The sequence below is a fragment of the Leucoraja erinacea genome, chromosome 38 (genome assembly GCF_028641065.1).
Source record: "Leucoraja erinacea ecotype New England chromosome 38, Leri_hhj_1, whole genome shotgun sequence".
Lineage (NCBI taxonomy): Eukaryota > Metazoa > Chordata > Chondrichthyes > Rajiformes > Rajidae > Leucoraja > Leucoraja erinaceus.
The window spans coordinates 8,621,646-8,643,449 of record NC_073414.1 but is presented as its reverse complement, the minus strand read 5'-3'; the positions used below and the strand labels follow the sequence as shown (position 1 = coordinate 8,643,449).

General features: G+C 41.5%; 1 protein-coding gene across 2 annotated transcripts in view; it reads right to left on the bottom strand.

Annotated features, from left to right (window-relative positions):
- Positions 1–21,804, bottom strand: part of LOC129714253 (heterogeneous nuclear ribonucleoprotein L-like) — a 38,661-nt gene that overhangs the window by 14,754 nt on the left and 2,103 nt on the right. Inside the window, exons 2-8 of one of the 2 annotated variants that reach the window (XM_055663800.1) lie at positions 21,606–21,727; positions 17,844–18,075; positions 15,137–15,222; positions 12,151–12,247; positions 9,924–10,011; positions 2,771–2,830; positions 1,247–1,566 (exon numbers count right to left, since the gene is read on the bottom strand). In XM_055663800.1, the coding sequence (XP_055519775.1) occupies positions 1,247–1,566; positions 2,771–2,830; positions 9,924–10,011; positions 12,151–12,247; positions 15,137–15,222; positions 17,844–18,075; positions 21,606–21,727 (1,005 nt within the window). The remainder of the gene's footprint in view (positions 1–1,246; positions 1,567–2,770; positions 2,831–9,923; positions 10,012–12,150; positions 12,248–15,136; positions 15,223–17,843; positions 18,076–21,605; positions 21,728–21,804) is intronic. The other variant, XM_055663801.1, reaches the window with a different exon arrangement.

The following is a 21,804-nucleotide window of genomic DNA, read 5'->3' as shown; positions in this document are numbered from 1 at the left end:
AGAACATGAATAGGTAAAGGGCCTGTCCCACTTAGGCGATTTTTTAAAGCGACTGCCGGCGACTACAGATTTTCAACATGTTGAAAAGTTTTCGCTGACAGTGGCAACAATTTGGGCTGTTGTAGGTTGTCTCCGGGGCTGACTTTGTTATTCCATTGTTCTAGTTGCTGGCAGTCGCCTAAAAGGGACAGGCCCTTCAGTTTCATGTCAGGGACCCTTCTTTAGACCAAGACTAAAGACTCTTCAGACTAAACCCTAAACACTGATGATAAAGAGTGATGATGCTAGCCAGATCTTTGAAGGCGAGAAAAAGGAAATACTAGGGCATGTGTTCACACTTCCCAAAAGTTGGCTAAGCCTTGCCCACTAATCGACATAAATAAAACAGTGGAGGCACAAGAGATCGCAGTTGTTAGAATCTGAAGCAAAAAAAAATTGGTGGAAGAACTCAGCGGGACAAGCAGCATCTGTATAGGCAAAGGGACGATCCATGTTTTGGGTCAGGAACCTGCACGAGTCCAGCAGTTTATGTTGAAATAAACGTTGTTGTGCAAGTCATTTTGGTTTGCCAGACTTTCCTATGTGCAAATTGGCAGCCACTTTTTTCTTAGCCATCCCAACAAATAACAGCAAATGTGACCACACATTACTAGTATGCTCAAATTCAAAGATAGGATCAACAAATCTGTGTAAATCATAAGACATAGGAGCAGGTAGACTAAAAGTGTTGGAGGAACTCAGCGGGTGAGGCAGCATCTATGTAGAGAAGGAATAGCCAACATTTCAACGCAAAATGTCACATATTCCTTTTCTACATAGATGCTGTCTCACCTGCTGAGTTCCTCCAGCACTTTTTGTCTACTTTCGATTATTTTTTTTCCAGCATCTGCAGTTCCCTCTTAGACATAGGAGCAGAATTAGGCCATTCGACCCGTTGAGTTTACTCCACCATTCAATCATGGCTGATCTACTTTTTCCTCACAACCCCATTCTCCCTGTAACCGGTGACACCCACATTGATCAAGAACCTATCAATCTCTGCTTTAAAAATACCAGAGCAGTCTGTGGCAATGAATTCCTGTTTACATGGTCCCATGTTATCATATTGTACTTGTCAAAGTATTAGTCTTGAAAAGAAATGGCAAACATGAATGAATTAACCAGGGAAACAGATTGTGAACACTTTCTATCAGAAACAATTTCAGACTTCTTATAAAGACCAGCGCCAAGTCCAGTGAAAACATACCTTATGCACATTTCCATAGAGACAGAAAACGTTGAACACTCTATCCGGGTTCATTCTCTTAGTATCTAGCCCATAAACAATCAGGACTGGACTATCTGCTAGAGGACCATAATCACCATGTGGTGAAAGAGGAGGTGGCTGATTTGGAGAGCCATACTGAGATGAGTAGCGCCGTGAAGGTGGACCCCTCCGAGGACCTGATGATGGAGGTGGTGGTGGTGGAGGACCCATCCCCCTGCCTTCGTAACGATGTGGCGGAGTATAATCATCGTCATCATCATCATAAAAGCCATGATATGTTGAGGGAGGATAGCCGTGACCTGGTCAAAATGAAATGACGCACGGTCAGAAACACAAGCTAAACAAGCAAGTTAGACTGAAAACTAGAAGACCACATGTGAAAGTGGAACACCACTTGTAGTTTTTGGACAATGCAACTGGTTGTTGGAAACCATGGTGCCCAATGTGTATCAGCTTGGATCAGTAGTGGCGTTCCACACCCAAAATAGAAACTTTGAACATCTTAACTGGAAATTCAGAGCGACATCTTGTGTTTCATGAGATTTGACAGAAGTTGCAGCTTGAGGCTAACTGTATTGCGAAACTGTTAAGTAATTCAATAGACAATAGGTGCAGGAGTAGGCCATTCGGCCCTTCGAGTCAGCACCACCATTCAATGTGATGACGGCTGATCATCCCCAATCAGTATCCCGTTCCTGCCTTCTCCCCATATCCCCTGTTTTTAAGCCCTATCTAGCTCTCTTGAAAGCATCTAGAGAACCTGCCTCTACTGCCCTGAGGCAGCGAATTCCACAGACTCACCACTGTGAGAAAAAGTGTTTCCTCATCTCCGTTCTAAGATTCAAAGATTGATTCAATACCGTACAAATCAACAGTGCTTATTTGATGAGAAGGGAATGGAGGGTTATGGTATGAGTGCAGGCAGGTGGGACTAAGGGACGGACTTGTAGGGCCGAGATGGCCTGTTTCCGTGCTGTAATTGTTATATGGTTATATGTTATATGGTTATTTGTTTACCACAAGGCACTTCAAGGAACTAAGAATAAAGAGAATATAACATAAAGATTTTAACAATCTTAATATATAATTTTGGGAGGACGTGGGAGGTAAGTGCTACAAACACATGGTCTCTGAGGTGATAGCACATCACAAATACTGTGACTGGAAAAAGGGATAAAGTATGGGCAATTCCATCCAGTGCACTTGGCAAATGCAGTTGGATTCAGTACAATTGGATCTCATTCTTCATTTATGGCTGTATTGAGTAGTTAGATCTTACTCTTTGCCCAGCAAGGTCAAGCGTAAGAGGACGAATATCCAGGCCTCAAACACAGTCTTGTCTTGAATGTTAAGCCACATCACAGGTGCTGGATGTGCAAACATTTAAAATCAATTCAAAATATATAGTGACGGCATTGCACTTTAATTAGTCGAGCAAAAAGCTGAACGCACCGTTCAGTACTACTATTTTTCTTAATACTATCCAAAAAAAAAGTTACTCACCAAAGTTGGATGGAGCATCACCAAGTAAGGCAGGTGGTCTTGAACGCTTGCTTGGAGGCTCTGGAATAGAAGATGAAAGAAAACGAAGAAAAGAAATGCATCCCACAGAAATAAAACACCAACATTGTTACACATGAAGTCCCACTTTCAGCACAAGATTTAATAGCTTTCCCCAAGGATATAATACCAAACAGTTATTGGAAGTCAATTCAAAAGTATGCATTATAAGACAGAACTAATACATAAATGTCTACTTACAGCAGTGCTAGGGCACAAGGTCCAAGTGAACATTATCTTACCACTTTTATGCCTCAACAGCAACAAATGGTTTGAAAGATGGCTCTCCATCAAACATACGGTTGCAAGAAGGTTCAACACAGGCTTGAAACTTCAACCCTGCATCATAGGTTTTACAATAAATGACCATAGAAACAAAAGATTACAATTAGAAAATTCTCTAAACATCATAGATCTTTATTTGCATTTTAAGCTTACAGCACACAGAGGAAATTACAGAAGAAACACATTAACATATGAAAGACCGACAACCAGATAATGTGAGAGGTGATACAGGAAAAGCTATTCATCAGTGTTTGAACCCTGAAGTACAGCATTCTCTGGTTTGTTGGGTCATTTGGAAATTTAAGTGTACATATTCTGAAATGTCTAAGCGCAGTACATTTTTTTCTTTAAATTACTGACTATTGTTTATGCAAATATAACATCACCCGTTTATAGTAGACGACAGACATTGCATTATGGGATGTGTTTAAAAACAGTTTAATATGTAACATACAATTTAAATTTTTGATCAGCAAATGAATATATGGACGGCTAATGTGCCTTATCTAACCTCTATAAGCTATTGTATAGGGTTCAGTGCACATTCCCCTTTCTAGTGACCATAGTTGCAATAAGCATATTGAATTAAAGTTCAGCCAAACTTATTGGAGCAGTTTAGAAAAATCAATAGGCAAATGTATAAATGAGCCAGTTGAGCCCTTGGTTCAATCTTCTGCATTTCATCATTTCTCTTTACTGTGCCATGGCAGTTAAGCTTCAGCACCTACTGAGAACACAAAGACACTGCCCACAAATTGCTTTCCAATTACTTTCCTGTAGCCTGCAGTGGAAATGTATGCAGTACTGTGTCAGGGGCTATGGGGACAAGGTAGGAGAATGGGGTTGAGAGGGAAAGATAGATCAGTCATGACTGAATGGCAGAGTGACATGAAAGGTCGAATTGCCTAATTCTGCTCCCATCACTTGTGACAAGGTCAGGCTTGGGTTCAATGTCAGCAGACCATTCATCTACCTGCACATTGACCTTTAAAACTTACAAATAGTTACTTTGGGCGGGTCATTGAAAAACACAACATACTTTAAGCAAGCACTAAAGCGAGAAGTAGGGAGCACATACAGCTCCCTAACCAAGCACCATCCTCTTAGATTTACAAATGCCATTGAAAACACCTTGACCGTCAAAAAAACTTCATTTAAGTTTCAGAGGTTCATTAATGTTTGGAATTCATGACTCCTGCTATTTAATACAGAGGGAAATCCATCACTTCCACTTATCAAATATCTCTTTGTAAAAGTGGCAAAATATTAAAGTAACCAATCTCCTTGACAGTGCATGGATACCACATTCCCTTTAGATTACATTATTAATTGAGGTCAGCACTTGTCACATCTACATTACTGTTCCCAAAATTCTAAGAGTCTTCTGAAGACGATTTACAGATGGAAACCACATCAGCTCAGAAACTATATCATCTCTTCTCCATTCCATGGCAATAGTTAACACCATCAGGGTTCTCAAGTTCCACATTTCTGTTCAGAGATTCCATAACAGTCCACATATCCACAAATGTTTGGCTGAACTTTTAAATTCTGCTCATGCTCTCCATAGGCACTGATGCATTCCAGTTGGTTTGATTTATTAAAGGCTATATAAACCCTAAAGCATCTTACAAGACAGAACCAGGTCAGGGGATTACCACTGCATAGTTGGGAGTCATTTGTCATTTCAGAATCGCTTGCATTTCAGAAATGGCATCCAATGAACTTGACACATATATATTCCAAATGTCGATTCACCACAAGATATTTCCCCTTAGTTTGTTTTGCAAGATACTTATTTTGGAAAAACAAAGTCCCATTTAAAACTAAATACCTAAAAAGCCCTTAAACAAAGAATCAAGGGTGATGTTTTAGAGATGGGGTAATTAACAAAAGTGAGTGCGGGGGAAAAAGAACTCATCCCCTGCCCATAAATGCGGTATAACTGAACACGGACGATTTGGACCAGGGTGAATTTAATATGAAGCATCACAAAGAATGCAGCTTAGGAAAATACCCGGTGAAGCATTTGGGATTTGAGGTGACAATGTTCAAAACATGTATAGACAGGCAAAATTGCAACATAAAACCCCAAACTAGTGGCACTTGTAGAACTTGCATGAAAAGGTGCAAATACTTGTGTAGCTTAACATGGGAGCACCACGTCACATTGGGATAGTCAATAGAAGTGTTTCTACTCCCCAAATTTAAGTTATGAGAAACCAAAGCTAGTACATTGATTTCTGAAGAAGTCACCGACAAAGACTTATCAAGTTACCCACGGTTGAAATGAGAATTGTTGCTAAGTATCCCACCTCATGTAGACATTTAAATAGTTTCATTACATTTTGATTCTTAAACTACAATGAATGAATGGCGACGTGGTGCCCCCATGCGTGACAAAAAATTGAAATGGTGGAATGTGTAGTTGCCCTCGTGCTCCTTATAAACCCTTAGCAGTGACTGTACCTGCTCACAGATGGTGTCAGCAAGACTTCTCCTGCGGAAGTGACTGCCTCTCTGGTGGTAGAATGGTCTGTCAAGTGGAAGGAACTGGTAACCTTCACAGATTCTGTATGACTGGAGTAATTTATGGCAAAATAGCTTCTGTACCGGTGGACGTGCTGTTTCAGTGCATGTGAGAAAGTGTCACATTTTTCTGCAGCTAACAGGGATAGGAGGCTTTGTAGATCAATTATTTCAGTGTCTTCGCCTTGCTAGAGATTCGTTAGATTTACAGAGTAAAACAGGAAATATTTGAGGTGAATTATTCAGGTATTTCATGGTCTTGGCCACTTGAAGAACATCCTCGTTCAATTCTTATTGAGTACAGTGTTGTTCACATGACAAGACGTGCGTGCAGTCGATGTCCAGCGGTGGTAATGCTCACCATTACAAGTGTATGTATAAATGAGCATCTTGTATTGTAGTCAGTGAATAAAGGCTGTTGAGGAAAGGCTGAAGGATCGCTGTACGAGGAGGGTAAGCTTCCAGCAACCTTCGATTTCTGGTTAGCACACTGGCATTGGCTGGCACTTCAAAAAAATCCAAGTCTCAACGCAATTAAGCAAACTAGAAACAATTCTGGGACCGCTTTCCAATTGCTGGGGACATTTTCATTCGAGGAATGCAGGATCGACAATATTAAGGGGAGATTATTGCTAGATTACAAATATATTTACCTCCATAGTTAATGGTTTAAAGTTAATAAGACTAAATGAAGACAACAGTTGTTTAATCCCCATTTAGAATAATCTTTACAGTCTCATGACTACGTTTAATAGCAGATGATTTAAAGGACAGTGTAAACAAGGTGATCCAAATAGGGTACTTGGCAGATCCCACTCTGAAAAGAAATATCCCAAACTCTTATGGCATTAATGTGATTTTGTTCATCATCTCCTGGAGCCATTTTTGTATTAAACTTAATGTGGAATACCGAGAAAAGTGGGGAGCAAGTGAGGAAACCGTGAGAAACTAAACAACTGAAAGCAAGAAACACAGAATTAAAGGTATGGCATGTAACCACTCCATTCTGACAGGGTAACATAGAACAGACATGAAAATTGCATTATACATACATTAATTTGTAGATTTTTCACCCTTCAAGACTCTTGAAGATCTCGGGCGAACAGAGCAAAAAAGAGCGACAATTTGCAGCATGTTTTTGCTCCGATTAGCAATGAGGTGAGAGGTTAATGCTCCGACAAAATAGCAGAAAGTTGATACGAGCCTTGAGTCTTTGATGAAATCCACACTCAGATTTATTGAGATTAAATATTTGAAGAACTGAGGTGACCACAAAATGAATTCCTTCAATTCACAGTACAAATTAATGGTTAAAAATAGATAGTAGTCAGGTTGCTCCTCACGAAATACATCTAGGTACAATAACCATGTTGAGATATTGTGGAGGTGTTTCACTGAATTCTATAATAATCAAATACAAAGTACTTGAAGCTCAGAGTAACATTGGTTAATTTCCCTTACATGAGAAAATGTGAATAGTTCTCGATAAATCATGAATCATCTAATACATTACTACTGACCATCACCTGTGGCCTTCAAAAATGTTACAAGTCATAAGGGGTGCTTACAAGGCAGGAAACAAATTGATAGACTCTAATAAGTGTGGCACACTGTTAGCTTAGGCCAGGAAATTAACATTATATCAAACTATTAAATAGCTCAGAGTTCTTTTAAACAATAAACTGGTGACAAGGTTAATAACATGTGTGCTGGGTTTACACCCAGCTGGTAGGCTGGTGAAGGCGGGTAAATTTACAACTATTGATCGTACAAGAAAGGTTAATGTTTATAGGGAATAATAGGTCAAATGTATTGTAGAAATATTTGGTAATGCATTCCCACATGGAAATTTTCATGAAGCCACAACTTCACCAGATAACCATATTATAAATTTACCGTAATTATTGAAAATCCACTGAGGTGTTTTAATAAGTGCTGGGAGACAAATAATCTCACAAATTAAACCAAACTGGCTCAGTATCAAGCCAAATATTATTAGACTCCATTTCCAATAACCCTATTCTGTCTGCATTCCCACTAAGGTTTCTGCCAAGCATAATATCGAGCGTGAAATGTTTGTTGAATCCCATTTTGAATTAAGGATCATAATTCTAACTTCCCAATATTCAGTTGTCTTTACAGAGCATTGCAAGCTACACATTAGCGTTATTGGCCTGTCACTAGTGTTTGGAAAGATATGAAGTTATGAATTAATTGTAATACAGTAAGTCTCTGCAGAGTATTAAATTAGCTTGCTTTGAGTACTGATAGTTCCTGGTCTCCAGTGACAACACCCAAGCAAGCAAATCATACTCTGCATTAACATACAATTTATTTCCGGGCAGCCCAATCCAAGTATACAAGTATAATTCAATGCAAGAATCATTTACAGCACAGTTTATGTATTTAGATATTGCTGTGAATAGATTTAAGAAGATTCAGGTATATGTCTCAGAAAAAGTTTGAAAGGAAACAATTTGAAGCGCTGTGGTTGTCTACCTGCTTTATTATCACCTTGCTCACACCAATTTTAATCTATATCTCCCAAATGTCACAGGACCGGATAACCAATATCACCAGTGCTGGAAGCTTACCTCAGTGTAGATTCAAGATTTAACCTTTGACTTTCAACCATTATCCATGAGATTAGGGCCAAATTAAAAAATATTTAACCTTATACTGGGTTAATTAGATAATCACTACAAAACCAGGGCAAGAAGCAGCTATATTAAATGTATTTGGAAAAGATCAGTATACTTTCTCCTCAAATTACTTTCCACCAAACATTATGTATGAATCTAAATCACAGACTGAATTCAGGAACTAAAGGAAAAATTTCAATCAACTCAGTCAATTTGCATCTGCAAATGGCTTGGGGGCAAACATGTAATGGATATTTGTGAAAAGATTAGCAAGACTGAATAAGACTTGTAATGAGTCAATGACCAGCCACGGCAAAGAGAAAAGTCTAAGAGCTGAAAGTATCAGACGATACAATTTAATGGGAGAGCAACAACAAAAGTTTTATTTAGACTTCCTGATACTCAGTTAGAGAAAATCAGCTAAACAGTTTAGCTTTGCATGCAATCTCCACAACTATACATAATTCCTACAATTAAAAAATAATTACATTGTTAAAAAGTAATGGCATATGTCTGCTGGTTTTATGGGACTCCATGACATAATCTGCTATGTCAACAAAAGGCAATTGAATAAGACTGGGTTTTAAATTTAGCCTTCAAAGAGCAAAAGAATAAATGAAAAATGGCTTCCTTCAATGAAGCCAATTTTTAGAATTTTACTTGACGGAAGAACTTTCCAGTCTCCACCACGTTCATCATAGTTTTAATGTCTTCTTTAACAAGAACACATCAAGACTCTGAAATAGTTGTTTTTAGTTAGGAAACAGGCTCATGCAGTCGCAGGGAGAACATGCAAACTCCAGACATCACTCAAGATCAGGATCAAACCTGGATATCTGGCACTGCGAGGTTTGCAGCTCTACCAGTTTTGATTTAATTGCCACAGAATTCCTGTGATATCCATTAACGTATCGTTCCTCCTGACCATTTTAAAATGCATGGATACATATGCATGTGAAAGATTGAAACCTTTAAAACCAAGATTAAATCGATGAGGTATCAAAAAGCAAACGGAATTGCAGCATGAAGAACTGTCCTCAGAAGGGGAAGGGATGAGGATATCCCTTTACTAAATTAATTTTAGTTTTATATTTAAATCAAGGATAAAACTTGCGTTTAAAATGCATCAGAAACTGGAGAAAGTTTAGGCCCTGGGCATTTCACACTAGAGATTTTCCAAAGGAGATATTTCCAGAGTTTCATCCAAACAAAGCTAAAGGCACGTCTGCAACTGGCAGGGATGAGGAGATGCATACGAGCCAGGGACGGTGGCAGGCAATTTCCTTAGAAATGTAAAAGAATATAGGTGACAGAAACCCATTGAGGGATTTGAACAGAAACCTTTGGAATTGGCTACCTGCAGACCACAAGTATCAGCTAACCTTTAGCAACTTTAAAGTCAGCGATGAGAAATTATAAGAACTCCATCAACTTTGATCATAAAAATTCAGGCTGCCAAACCAAATCTGGACTGCTCAAATCCATACATTCTACATAGATAAACTAGATATGCTTGCCCCTGCACTCAAATTGACAATGGCTGAAGGTCAGAGGTTCCAGTATAGGTTTGCAAACAGAAAATAATGTTGAATAAAAGCAGGACACAAAGATAGGTTGTGCAAGAGAGAATAACAACTCACTTATTATGGTCTTACCTGGTCTACCAGGGTTTGGGTTTACATAGTCCCAGGTATCAGCATCATTCTTAAAGACATTCAGGCGGGTTGGCTGCAAAAGAAAGCAAGATATTTGTACAACTTCCCCGACTATCAGTGTGAAGGAAGGTCCCGACCCAAAATGCCACAATTCCTTTTCTCCAGAGATGTGGCCTGACCCGCCGAGTTACTCTAGCAGTTTGTGTCTATCTATGGTGTAAACCAGCATCTATAGTTCCTTCCTACACATTGCCTCCTCCACTGGAAAATCTCGTCAAGGTATACTCACCTTGAAGAGGTCTCCTCTTGTCTCCTGACTCTCAGTCTGAAGAAGGGTCCCGACCCGAAACATCACCTGTTCCTTTTCTCCAGAGATGTTGCCTGACCCGCTGAGTTACTCTCGCATTTTGTGTCTATCTTCGCTGTAAACCAGCACATCTGCAGTTCTTTCCTACACAAGTTATTTACTTTTGCAGGTCTATTTTGAATGAAGTAATCTTGAATGACAATGCTTCAAATTTACTGAGGCAATTTACAAAGTGACAAAATCAAATTCACTCCAGAGACTGAACTCGGGGAGGCCGGCATCATGGAACTATTAGAAAGAAACCCTGCACAAACCTAATCATACCTCATCAACAGAACACCAGAGACCACCTCTTGCAATACCATGGACCTGTTTTCCATGCTATGCAGTTCTATGACTTGCATTCATCCCTTCTCCGTTTTCCAATATTATTTTGGTAAAAGTGAGACCAATAATACTCTCAAGTGGGACTTGCTTACCGACTAAATTAAAAGCAAATAGCCTCCCATTATTGAGACTGGCTCAAATACACACACAGGAGCTGTATTACAGAGGGAAATAACAAAGTAAAGCGTCAAGGAGCTAATAACAAACTAAATAGGTGAATTTTTCTCCTTGCTGGAAACCGGGTAAGGGAGATTTCCTTGAATTTGAAATTGAAGAATTTAAAGGCCTGTCCCACTTTCACAACCTCTGCCGAGTTTGACCATACTCGCAGCACGTGGTCGTGATGCTAGTCGTGGGTACTCGTGGCTTCAAGTAGGTCGCGGTGTTTTTTCTAGAGTAAAAAAGATCGTGAAGTGGGTCATGAAAGTGGGACAGGCCCTTTAATATTCATGAAGTTGGTTCGAAGACTACCCTAGTGGAATGCCTGGTCCTGTTCTTCCAATTTGTGTGTAGTCGCACTCTGGCAGTGGAGGAGGCACCCATTATTGGCATGGCATGGCATGGCATGGACATAGGACAGGGATAGGCATGGCATAGGACAGGGATAAATTATGCAACATTTCATCACCTGCGGCTTCTTCAACACTGCTGCCCTTGTGTATACATTCGAAGGACGAGAGCAGCAAGAGCATATGAACACCTTGAAACTTAAAAAGTCAAACGCATTCGAATTTAAGAAACATGCCACTGCTCCTCTATTGTCAATTAAATAAAATGCTGGAACACACAACCCACTGGCACTAATCAAATACATTTCACTGCTGCGATTCAGGAAGTCTTACAATCTCCTTATCGGAGGCAACTAGAGATAAATGCTGTCCTTGGCAGCCATAACCAAATCCTGCAGATGAATAAACAACAGTACTTAATTAACAGTAGTCTTACAGAACATTACTTGGCATTAAAATTGTTTTTCCAGTTACAAGACAAGTATGCTTGCAAGAGGGCAGGATACAGCTTCAATAGCTGACAGGCTACAAAGAGCCTGTCAATGTTCATTGTATTGTTTATGGGCGTAGAATATGCTTGTTGTGCGAAGGGAGTTTGCTATACTGTTGGAATCACATTCTCAAGACAGGAATTTGAAAGAAAGTCAATTAAAGAAATTCAAGAGAGTTAGATTTAACTCTTAGGGCTAAAGGAATCAAGGGTTATGGAGAAAAAACAGGTACTGATTTTAGATGATCAGCCCTGGCTCGAAGGGCCGAATGGCCTACTCGTGCACCTATATTTCTATGTTCTAAAGGGTGTTGAGGGAGAGACAGGCAGGGATTTATGTTTGGTGTTGTTTATTGTTTGGTTTACGAGCGTAGAATACACTATTTGCGCAAAGGCCGTTTGCTACTGTTGGAATCACATCCTCGTGAGACATTTGAAAGTAGTGGGTTCTGAGGGAGAGACAGAAGGGAAAGGTAGAATATGTGTACTTACAGACAATAACTTCCTATAAAGACTTACCTTTGCATATTCTATTTTCAAAGTGCAACATCCAGAATAAATATCAGCACCATTAAGAGAAGCCTTAGCCTTCTGCGCACTTTGAACCGAGTCAAATGTATAGTAAATTAAGGACAATACTGCTACATAGTATGCAATACAAATGACAATGTTTTCACCAAGAACACAAAAACTAAACAGCATCCAATGGTTAAGTGGGTAAATGAATCAAGCAAGTCCAACAGTCACAGTTCACTATTGCGTGTGGCAGGAGTATCCCAGGGAGTCGCGCGGGCCCGATCCACCTACCAAACAACTGCGCCGCTGCTGCCGACGGAAGACCAGAACGCACTCCAGTAGACCCAACTCATCCCACAGGCCTCACAGGGGGCTGTGGTGAAGCCGGGCGGCGAGGTTTGCCTGGGCTGAAGGAGCCTCAGCAGTGGCGGCGATGGGAGCCGGTGGAGGTGGGGCCTCGCGGTCGATGAACGTGAGGGCGAGGAGAAGGCAATGGAAACCCAGCGTGGGGGCACCGCCACGAACAACAGGGACCTGGCGTGAGGGGCCTCCGTGAAGAACAATGGGGACCTGGCGTGGGGGGCCGCTGTGAGGGCGGTAGGAGAACAAAGGTGGACCCGGTGTGGGGCACTCTAGTTTAGAATCCTCTGCCCAGGGAATAAGTCTGTGTTTGTTCTGGTGAAGGAGCTGTGCACACGGCAGCCAGCCAACAGTTGCTTGTCCTTTTCTTTTTGTTTCACTTTTAATGTCAAGTTTTTGGGTGCCTTGTGTGTTGTGACTGTCGGCAGACCAATTTCCCTCCAGGGATGAATGAAAGCCAGTCTTTTAGTCTTAGTCCGACATCAACCTTCATCTCAAATGTTGACTATTTTTCTCTCAACAGGTGCTACCTGACCCTGAAAATCCATGACTGATACTCACAAAGTGAGGAACTTTAGTCATTTTGATATCTAAAAACAATGAAATTAAATTAACCTTTCTAGATCCAAGGACAAAAATTCTTATGTTCCTGACTTTGCCTTATACCCTCATTTCCAGCAAAATCTTTCTGAAGCACTGTTGCATCCTTTTCCAGGGTTTACACGTTACCTATATGTGAAAGTACCATTTCCAAAGAACATTTACAGCCAAAGCCATCAAGAATGGATATAAACCCACACATATGCATTCACAGCATCTCAGATTCAGATTCAATTTTAATTGTCATTGTCAGTGTACAGTACAGAGACAACGAAATGCATTTAGCATCTCCCTTGAAGAGCGACATAGCAAACGATTTGGGGGGGGGGGGGGGTGGTGGTGATTGGCAGTCACCGAGGTACGTTGTTTAGTAGAGTGACAGCCGCCGGAAAGAAGCTGTTCATCTATAACATTACTTTTGTGATAGTGCCACGTTTCTTTTCACGTTCTAACTTGTACTGTAGCCCAAGTACATCAGTTAAGCTGGCAATATAGAGATACAAAAACAATTACTCCAAGGGAGGAAGCCATTTAGCACATCTTTTCCTCACTAATTAAACAAATTCCTAAGCTATTACCATTTTTCACTTGCGGTATCTGAAAGGTCTGCATTTGCAAATACCCTTACCGTCAACTATCAGTTCTTAAGAGGAGACACAAGGAACGGCAGATGCTGGTGTACAAAAAAAAGACGCTGGATTAACTCAGCGGGTCAGGCAACATCTCTGGAGAACATGGATAGATGACGTTTCAGGTCGAGATCTTGTTTCAGGCTGATTCTATCCATGTTCTCTCGAGATGCTTGCTGATCCACTGTGTTACCATTTTGTGTCTTTTTCTGCACCAGTATCTGCAATTCCTTGCCGTCTCCATTTTACTGCTCCACTGTAAATCTCAAGGTATGCTAATGCTTGCATAGCATACTCTCTCCATTTCCGACGTAAGTTCCGAGACCGTCACTCACACCACACCAGCTGCTGTGATTCCTGCTGCTCTCTTACAATCAATCTGAAAAAGGTTGCAGACCCAAAACGTCACCTATCCATGTTCTCCAGAGATGCTGCCTTACTCGGTAAGTTACACCCACACAGTGTCTTTTTAATGTTGTTTTAATACCATTATGAAGGCAACACTGAGGGCCATTAATAGCAACCAGCACCCAAGGATGTCATTTTGCAGAATAAGTCCAAGGGGTTGACTGGCTTACTTCTGTTACTAATTTACCAAGTTGTAACTGCCCACTGCACATTTAGGCAGTGGGCAGGTGCAGCAGACCTGCACGGGAAGGTAGACGCTCCCGCCCCCATGAGTCTCGGGCAGATGGGGCTCGTCAGCCAGGGAAGGCAGTCCATCTAGGAGAGGGAAAACTGATTTAAAATCTCCGCTGCCTTGTGGCCATATCCAGTCATGGAAAAGGCTCCAGGAGTAAACCTCACGAAAATCCAGTCAGAGCCCCTAAGGCAGTTCGTCGTTGTCTACAACCTCGCTCTGGCAGCTCCTGCGACCATGCTGGTGCCAAACTGTAACGGCCCTGCTGTTCTTTTGGATCGATCAGCGATGTGGAGAGGGGGCAAATGCTGCATGGGCAACAGTGTTTAAGAAGGTTGCCTATTTCCTGCTGCACCCGCTGAATTTCTCAAGCATTTTTGTGTACCTGCATGGGCAACAGCCTGTCCTCCATGACATCGCCCAGGCTTGCATCCGCCCACACATCACCTGCAAACTAGGATGCATCACCCATGGTCAATCATGACCGAGGGGGGCCTACTAGATGCATATTTAAGTTTTGCTTCAGGAGCAATCAATTACACAAACTGAAGTCAAAGAAAAAATGCACTGATGCAAGCCTGCAAAAGATATTCCACAGATAGACACAAAATGCTGGAGACTCTGAAGAAGGGTCTCGACCCAAAACGTCACCCATTCCTTCTCTCCAGAGATGTTGCCAGTCCCGCTGAGTTACTCCAGCTTTTTGTGTCTATCTTCAGTTTAAACCAACATCTGCAGTTCCTTCTTACACAAAGGATATTCCACCATTGCTTGAATTCCATTCTTTCTAAAGATCACAATCCTTTGAACAGGCCCACAAGGATTGCAGATTGTGTACAGAACATCCTGAAAAACAAAGAGGTAAACAAGTAAACATTCACTGCACAAACCGAAATCCCCCAAGTGATTGTAATACCTACATGGAAAACTTAAGTAGGACACCGAGTAAAACTAATAATCTTGACAAGCGAGATAGCCTTTTCATTGTGCATTCAATAATTACCAAAGTCCCTAATCAAATAAGATTTGCACTATCATTAATATCCATTGAAGTATTCTGAGCATCAACTTTCTTGTCTACAAGGAAAATTTAGTTGAGCCCACAGCTCCAATGACACTGGTTTAATCCTGACCTCCAGTATTGTGTGGAGTTTGGACATTTTCCATGTGCAGATTTTTCCTGGGTGGTCTGATTACCTCCCACTTCTCAATGATATTCCAGGAGAATTGGGACGGCAAAAGAGAACGGGATGGTTCTGAATGCTGGCAAAGATTCATGGGCCAAATGGGCTAATGATATGGAAGTATAGGGGCGGCATGGTGGCACAGCAGTTGAGCTGCTGCATTACAGCGTCAGAGACCAGTGTTTGATCCTGACTATGGGTGCTGTCTGTACGGATTTGTACATCCTCTCTGTGATTGCACGGGTTTTCTCAATGTGCTCTGGTTTCCTACCACACTCCAAAGATGTCCAGGTTTGTAGGTTAATTGGCTTCTGTAAGCGCGTAGGATAGTGTAAGTGTACGGGGATCGCAGTTTGGCAGACTTGGTAGGCCGAAGTCTTCTGAGCCTGTTTTCCACGCTGTATCTCTAAACTAAAGTCCCAACTAATGGAGAGGGGAGAATAGTCATCTGGCTTTGAATCATTTCAAATGCTTAGCTATGTTGCAGAAGAAAATGAAAATGAAAGCAACCGCCTCTGCTCTTGAATGCTGTACAGAAAGTGCTGGGAAGGTAATTCAGTTAAGTCAACAATTCCATCAGAATCATTTAAAACAATTATTTTAAAATGCACAAGTGCCAAAGGAAAATCAATTTTTGTTTAATACCCTTTGAGTTTTGGAAGACTTAACACGGAAAGCAAAGACTCTGGTATTGAAAATTAGTTGGATGCTAAACACCCATGTCAGATACACAAGCTCCCACAGCATCTGAAACAAGGCAATGCTCTGTGGAAATGAACATATATCTATACATTGTAAATGGCTCGATTGTAATCATAAACATGACTTGACTTGTAATCATGTATCGTCTCTCCGCTGACAGGGTAGCATGCTACATAAGCTTTTCACTGTACCTCGGTACACGTGACAATAAACTAAATAACTAAAACATATAGTGGATGAGTGTTATATAGGGTGGTTGCACGAAAGGTCACGGGGTCATAGGGCTCGACGCACGGAGCCGCTAAATCCAACTGGAAGACATCCGTCACTGTTATTATATGTTATTAATGTTAGTATATGTTATTAATGCTAGAAACGCGTACTTTCCTACCTGTTAAAAACCGCCAAAATGTTTAATTTTTGCGCTGAAGAAAATTGTGGGAATCGGGGTAAGTGTGAGAGACATTAACCCAACTTCAGAATTCCAAACGTGAAGCGAAATGAAGGTATGGAGAAGCGAGAACTGAAGGGACTACAGCAGCTAAAGTGCTTGGTAAACATTGAAAATATTGGGAATTATTGCGTTTGTTCACTGCATTTCATCAAGTAGGGCATTATTTGCGTTTTTTCTTGATTCCTTTGGTATCTAAAAATTCTCAGAAGTGATAAATCTGGCTGTAAATTTTTCTTCAGATGCGTTTTCATTTTGTATGTAAAAACCCACGAGAACAATGGGCGATATAAAAAAATTAGTCAGATTTATCACTTATGAAACTTTTTAAGATGCCAAAGGAATCAAGAAAAAACACAAATAATGCCTTACTGTTGATGAAATGCAGTGAGCAAACGGCCAATGTTCGCCAAGCACTTTGGCTGTTGTCCCTTCAGCTCTCGCTTTTATCTACCGTCATTTCTCCTCACTTTTGGAATTCTGAAGTCGGCTAAATGTCTCACACGCTTATCCCGATTTCCATAATTATTTAAAGCGCAAAAATTGACAAGTTCAGCGGGTTTTAACAGGCCTGCTACGCTGGAAACAATGGTAAGTGCCTACCTGCAGTTCATCGCGTGTAATCCATTTGGAGTAGCCTAGCAACTGTACGGGTCATGGGTCGTGACCCGACTGCCGTGAAACCTCCCTATAGAGTGTTATATAAATATAGAGCATGAGCAAGAGTCTGAAGATGAGTTTCGGCCCAAAACTTTGCCTATTGCCTTCGCTCCATAGATGCTGCCGCACCTGCTGAGTTTCTCCAGCACTTTTGTCTACCATATAGAGCATGAGACTGGGTATAGGAGGAAGCAGGAATTTGAGTTTGTGCACAGGATTGAGTTCCAAGTGGACTTATAATCAAAGGCTGTGGCATTGTTTCAGGTAGCAATCAAATAGCATGCGTCTCGAATGAAAACGATCACTGTTATTAATAGTAAAGGAAGGCTGGCTAGGTATTATGGGCATTGGCTAGGTGATGGAGAGGGAAAAGAAGAAAGGTTGATAGACAATATTTGTAAAGCTGCCCAAACCATCTTGAGTGTTCTGAACACAATGTTCACATGTTATGTATCTTCTGTTCAACTTACTGTATTGATAGGATAAATAGGATTGCCAATGTTGATCAATAGGACATTATTGCATTTGGAGTCGTCGTCATCTGGCCTGGCAATTTTCTGACTTGTGGAAAAGCAAATATAGGCCAGCTGCCCAGCAACATAAATGGGGTTGTCTGCCGCATAATTCACACAGCTACAAGCACCACCAATGTCTTCAAACTCCACCAGTGCTTGCTTTCTCCTTGGCATCAGCATTACGCAACTGCAAACCAAATGCAAAGATCATTAATAGCAGAGGTCTGGGGTTCTGAACAGCACTGAATCATCAATGGAGAATATTAATAACTCACTCTTATAAAAGTCATAATAGCACAGTCCACAACTAACACGTCCTGGGGAGTAAAAGCTTTAGATTATTCCAGCAGTGGCTTACACTGCACACCCAGTTAACACCATAATCCATGAATCAGTGTCAAGCCTGCCGAAATATCATTTCCCAATCCCCCACCAGCACATGGTGACTCACTATTCACCAGAGACTGACCTGGGCTAACCAATGCAAAAACTGACTTAAAAGATCATCTAAGGGGCTGGTTAGTGGATAATAGCATCAGCCTCAACCAGTGATCAGCATGATAAAAGGTTCACAGGCTGCATATCTTACAGCTCACAGGTTGCTTAAACACACAAGCTGATTCCAGAAACTATAAAGCTTGCCTGGATAAAAGCAGCTCCAACATTTCAAGTGTGGCTGTGAACCGCTCCCTCCATATGCACAGAGACAGCTCCCTCCGTAACTCCCTGGTCAATTTGTCCCATCCCACCCAAACCACCCCCTCCCCAGGCATTTTCCCTTGCAGCCGCAGGAAATGCTACACTTGTCGCTTTACCTCCCCCCTTGACTCCATCCAAGGACATAAGCAATCTTTCCAGGTGCGCCAGAGGTTCACCTGCACCTCCTCCAACCTCATCTATTGCATCCGCTGCCGTGGGTATCAGCCGCTCTACATCGGTGAGACCAAGCGTGGGCTTGGCGATCACTTCGCTCAATACCTCCGCTTGGTTCGCAATAACCAACCTGATCTCCCGTGGCTCAGCACTTCAACTCCCCCTCCCATTCCGAATCTGACCTTTCTGTCCTGGGCCTCCTCCATGACCAGAGTGAGGCTCACCGTAAATTGGAAGAGCAGCATCTCATATTTCGCTTGGGTAGTTTACACCCCAGCGGTACGAATATTGACTTCCAATTTCAGGTAATCCCTGCTTTCTCCCTCTTTCCAGCTCTCCCACAGCCCACTGTCTCCGCTCTGTCTTTCTTCTTCCCGCCCCACCCCCACATCAGTTTGAAGAAGGGTCTCGACCCGAACGTTGCCTTTTTCCTTCGCTCCATAGATGCTGCCTCACCCGCTGAGTTTCTCCAGCATTTTTGATACCAACATTACAGGTGCTGGGTGGCATGGAGGCGTAGCTGGTAGAGCTGCTGCCTCACAGTGCCCAAGACCTAGGTTCCATCCCTCCTAGTCACACACCATCGTGATTTGGAGATATCATTAAATGGCACGTTTCACTGGATATAAATTTTGGAACACCCACCTCAAAAGCGCTGTAGGAGTACCGTCACTGGGAGTGCGGCAATTGAAGGCAGTGGGTCACTGCCACCTTCAAGAACAACTAAATGAAAGACCTTGTCAATGATAACCACAATTGTAAGTAAATATGAGTAAAGGAACAATTGCACCAAATATTGATCTCAACGTTGGCGAAATAAAACGGGGAATTTTTCCTATGATTAACTGATTTCAGATTTCAAGCCAAGTACTGGTTTCAATACAAAATGCCCACAAGATGCAGCTCGAGCTGGTCTGTGGGGTGGAAGATTGCAACCTTCACGTGGCCCGCCCTGTTTTGACGAATGCAATCAACCTGGCGTGCACAATAAAATAAGATCAAATAGAACAAGTTGTCCTACAACTTTAGGCTGTGCACGCCATACTCAAGAAGAAGAAGAACTGGTCTGTGGGGAAACTACAGATAACACCATTAATGTCACGTGGGGAAGAAGCTAATCTTGAATTTGGTAGTTTGTGCTTTCATGATTTTGTGTCTTGTGCCCGATGGGAGAAGGGAGAAGAGAAAATAACTAGGATAATAAACTTATTTTGTATGGTAACCGGGCAAATCATACCATAGGTTAATACATCAGTTAGTGCAAGACAAAATAAATAGTGTTTGGCTGCATGGTGGTGCAGCTGCTGCCCCAGTGCCAGAGACCCAGTTTCAAGTCTGACCTCAGGTGCTGTCTGCGTGGAGTTTGCACACCCTTCCATGACTTCCTCTGGGTGCTCTGGCTTCCTCCCACATCCAAAGTACATGCCAGTTTGCAATTTAATTGGCTTATCTAAATGCTCTCAGAATGTTTATGGAACAGATGCAAAATTGGAACAACATTGTACTAATATCAGCAGGTCAGTGTGGACTTGGTGGGCAGAAGGGACTGGTTCCATTCTGTACTTTGCAATCAAACTATAATGATTGAGAATTCATCCCTAATGCACAAGAGGTCGATTCAAGAGGCTGATAATAGCGGGGAAGAAGCTACCCTTGTATTTCGTAGTTTGTGCTTTCATGTTTTTATGTCTTCTGGCTGATGGGAGAAGAGAGGAGAAAATAACTGGGATGCAATGGTTCTTGATTATGTTAGCTGCTTTCAAGTAAAATATACATGGATGAGGAAGAGAGGAGGCTGGTTTGTGTAATGAACTGGGTGAGTTTTTGCATATTTTTGGTAACACACACAATCAGATAATTTTGGATAAGGGACATTAGGTTAACCAGAATAGTAGGATTACTCCCAAGCTTAGTATTAAAATGGTGGGAATATTCACACCAAAAACCATTGATGCACCCGTGAATTGACATCTCAGCCACCGGACTTTGCAAAGCCAAGGCAATGATTCATAAAATTGACAGAATGGACAATTTGCTGAAATCTTTGACAGAGATCCTGACAGAGAGAAATCACAAATGAAATAATCATTTGCTAGCTTCACTAAATTCAATAATGATATACTGTTCTTGATTCTAATGCTTGCATTAGAAGAATGGTATTAAAACATTATAAGATGCATAAAACAATCAGCATTTGCTGGACAGCGTGCAATAAAATGTATCTAATATTGAAGCAATATTATCTTTTTCCTATCAGTTCAGATATTCTGAAGTTTTAGCAAAACATTATATATCAGATCAGTATTCTATTCCAAGGTCACATTTAGAATTCTATTCTATTCCAAGGTCACATTTGGATAGTGCACACAAATTCTGGTCACCCGACTGTCATTATCTGAAAAAGATAAAAAAAGATCCGAGCATGTCACCGAATCTGCAGGGCTATGAGAACAGGCTGGATCTTTTTGCCCTGGAAGCTGAGTGGTGTATAAAATCAGGAGAGGCTTAGATAAGGTGAATAGGCAGTCTTTTCCCCCAGAGTAAGGCAGTCAAAATGTATGGGGCAGATGTTTAAGGGGAAAGATATATAAAAGAGGCAACTTTTCCCATATAGAGGGTAGTTTATTCACAGGACAGGCCGCTAGAGGAACTGGTAGATGCAGGTAGCATTACAACATTTAAAATACAATTAGACGGACGGGTACAAGGATACGAAAGGTTTAACGGGATATGGGTCAGGCACAGGCAAGTAGGACTAACTTGGACAATTTCGTCAGCATGGAGGAGTTGGGCCGATATGCCTGTTTCTGTGCTGTATAACTCTACATTTCATACTTGTCATACCTGATGTTGCCAAAATCCTGAAGAGCTTCCATGAGGTCCACTTCCACGACTCCATCGAGCAGGCCCCGAACATGTACCACAGCAGATGGCAAAATCTTATTGTGGTTTTCAGATCCACCATCCTGAAATTAAGACGGGTCAACTATTGTCATATTACTTATTCACTTTCATCTAGACACTTACAGATGATTTTTATTGC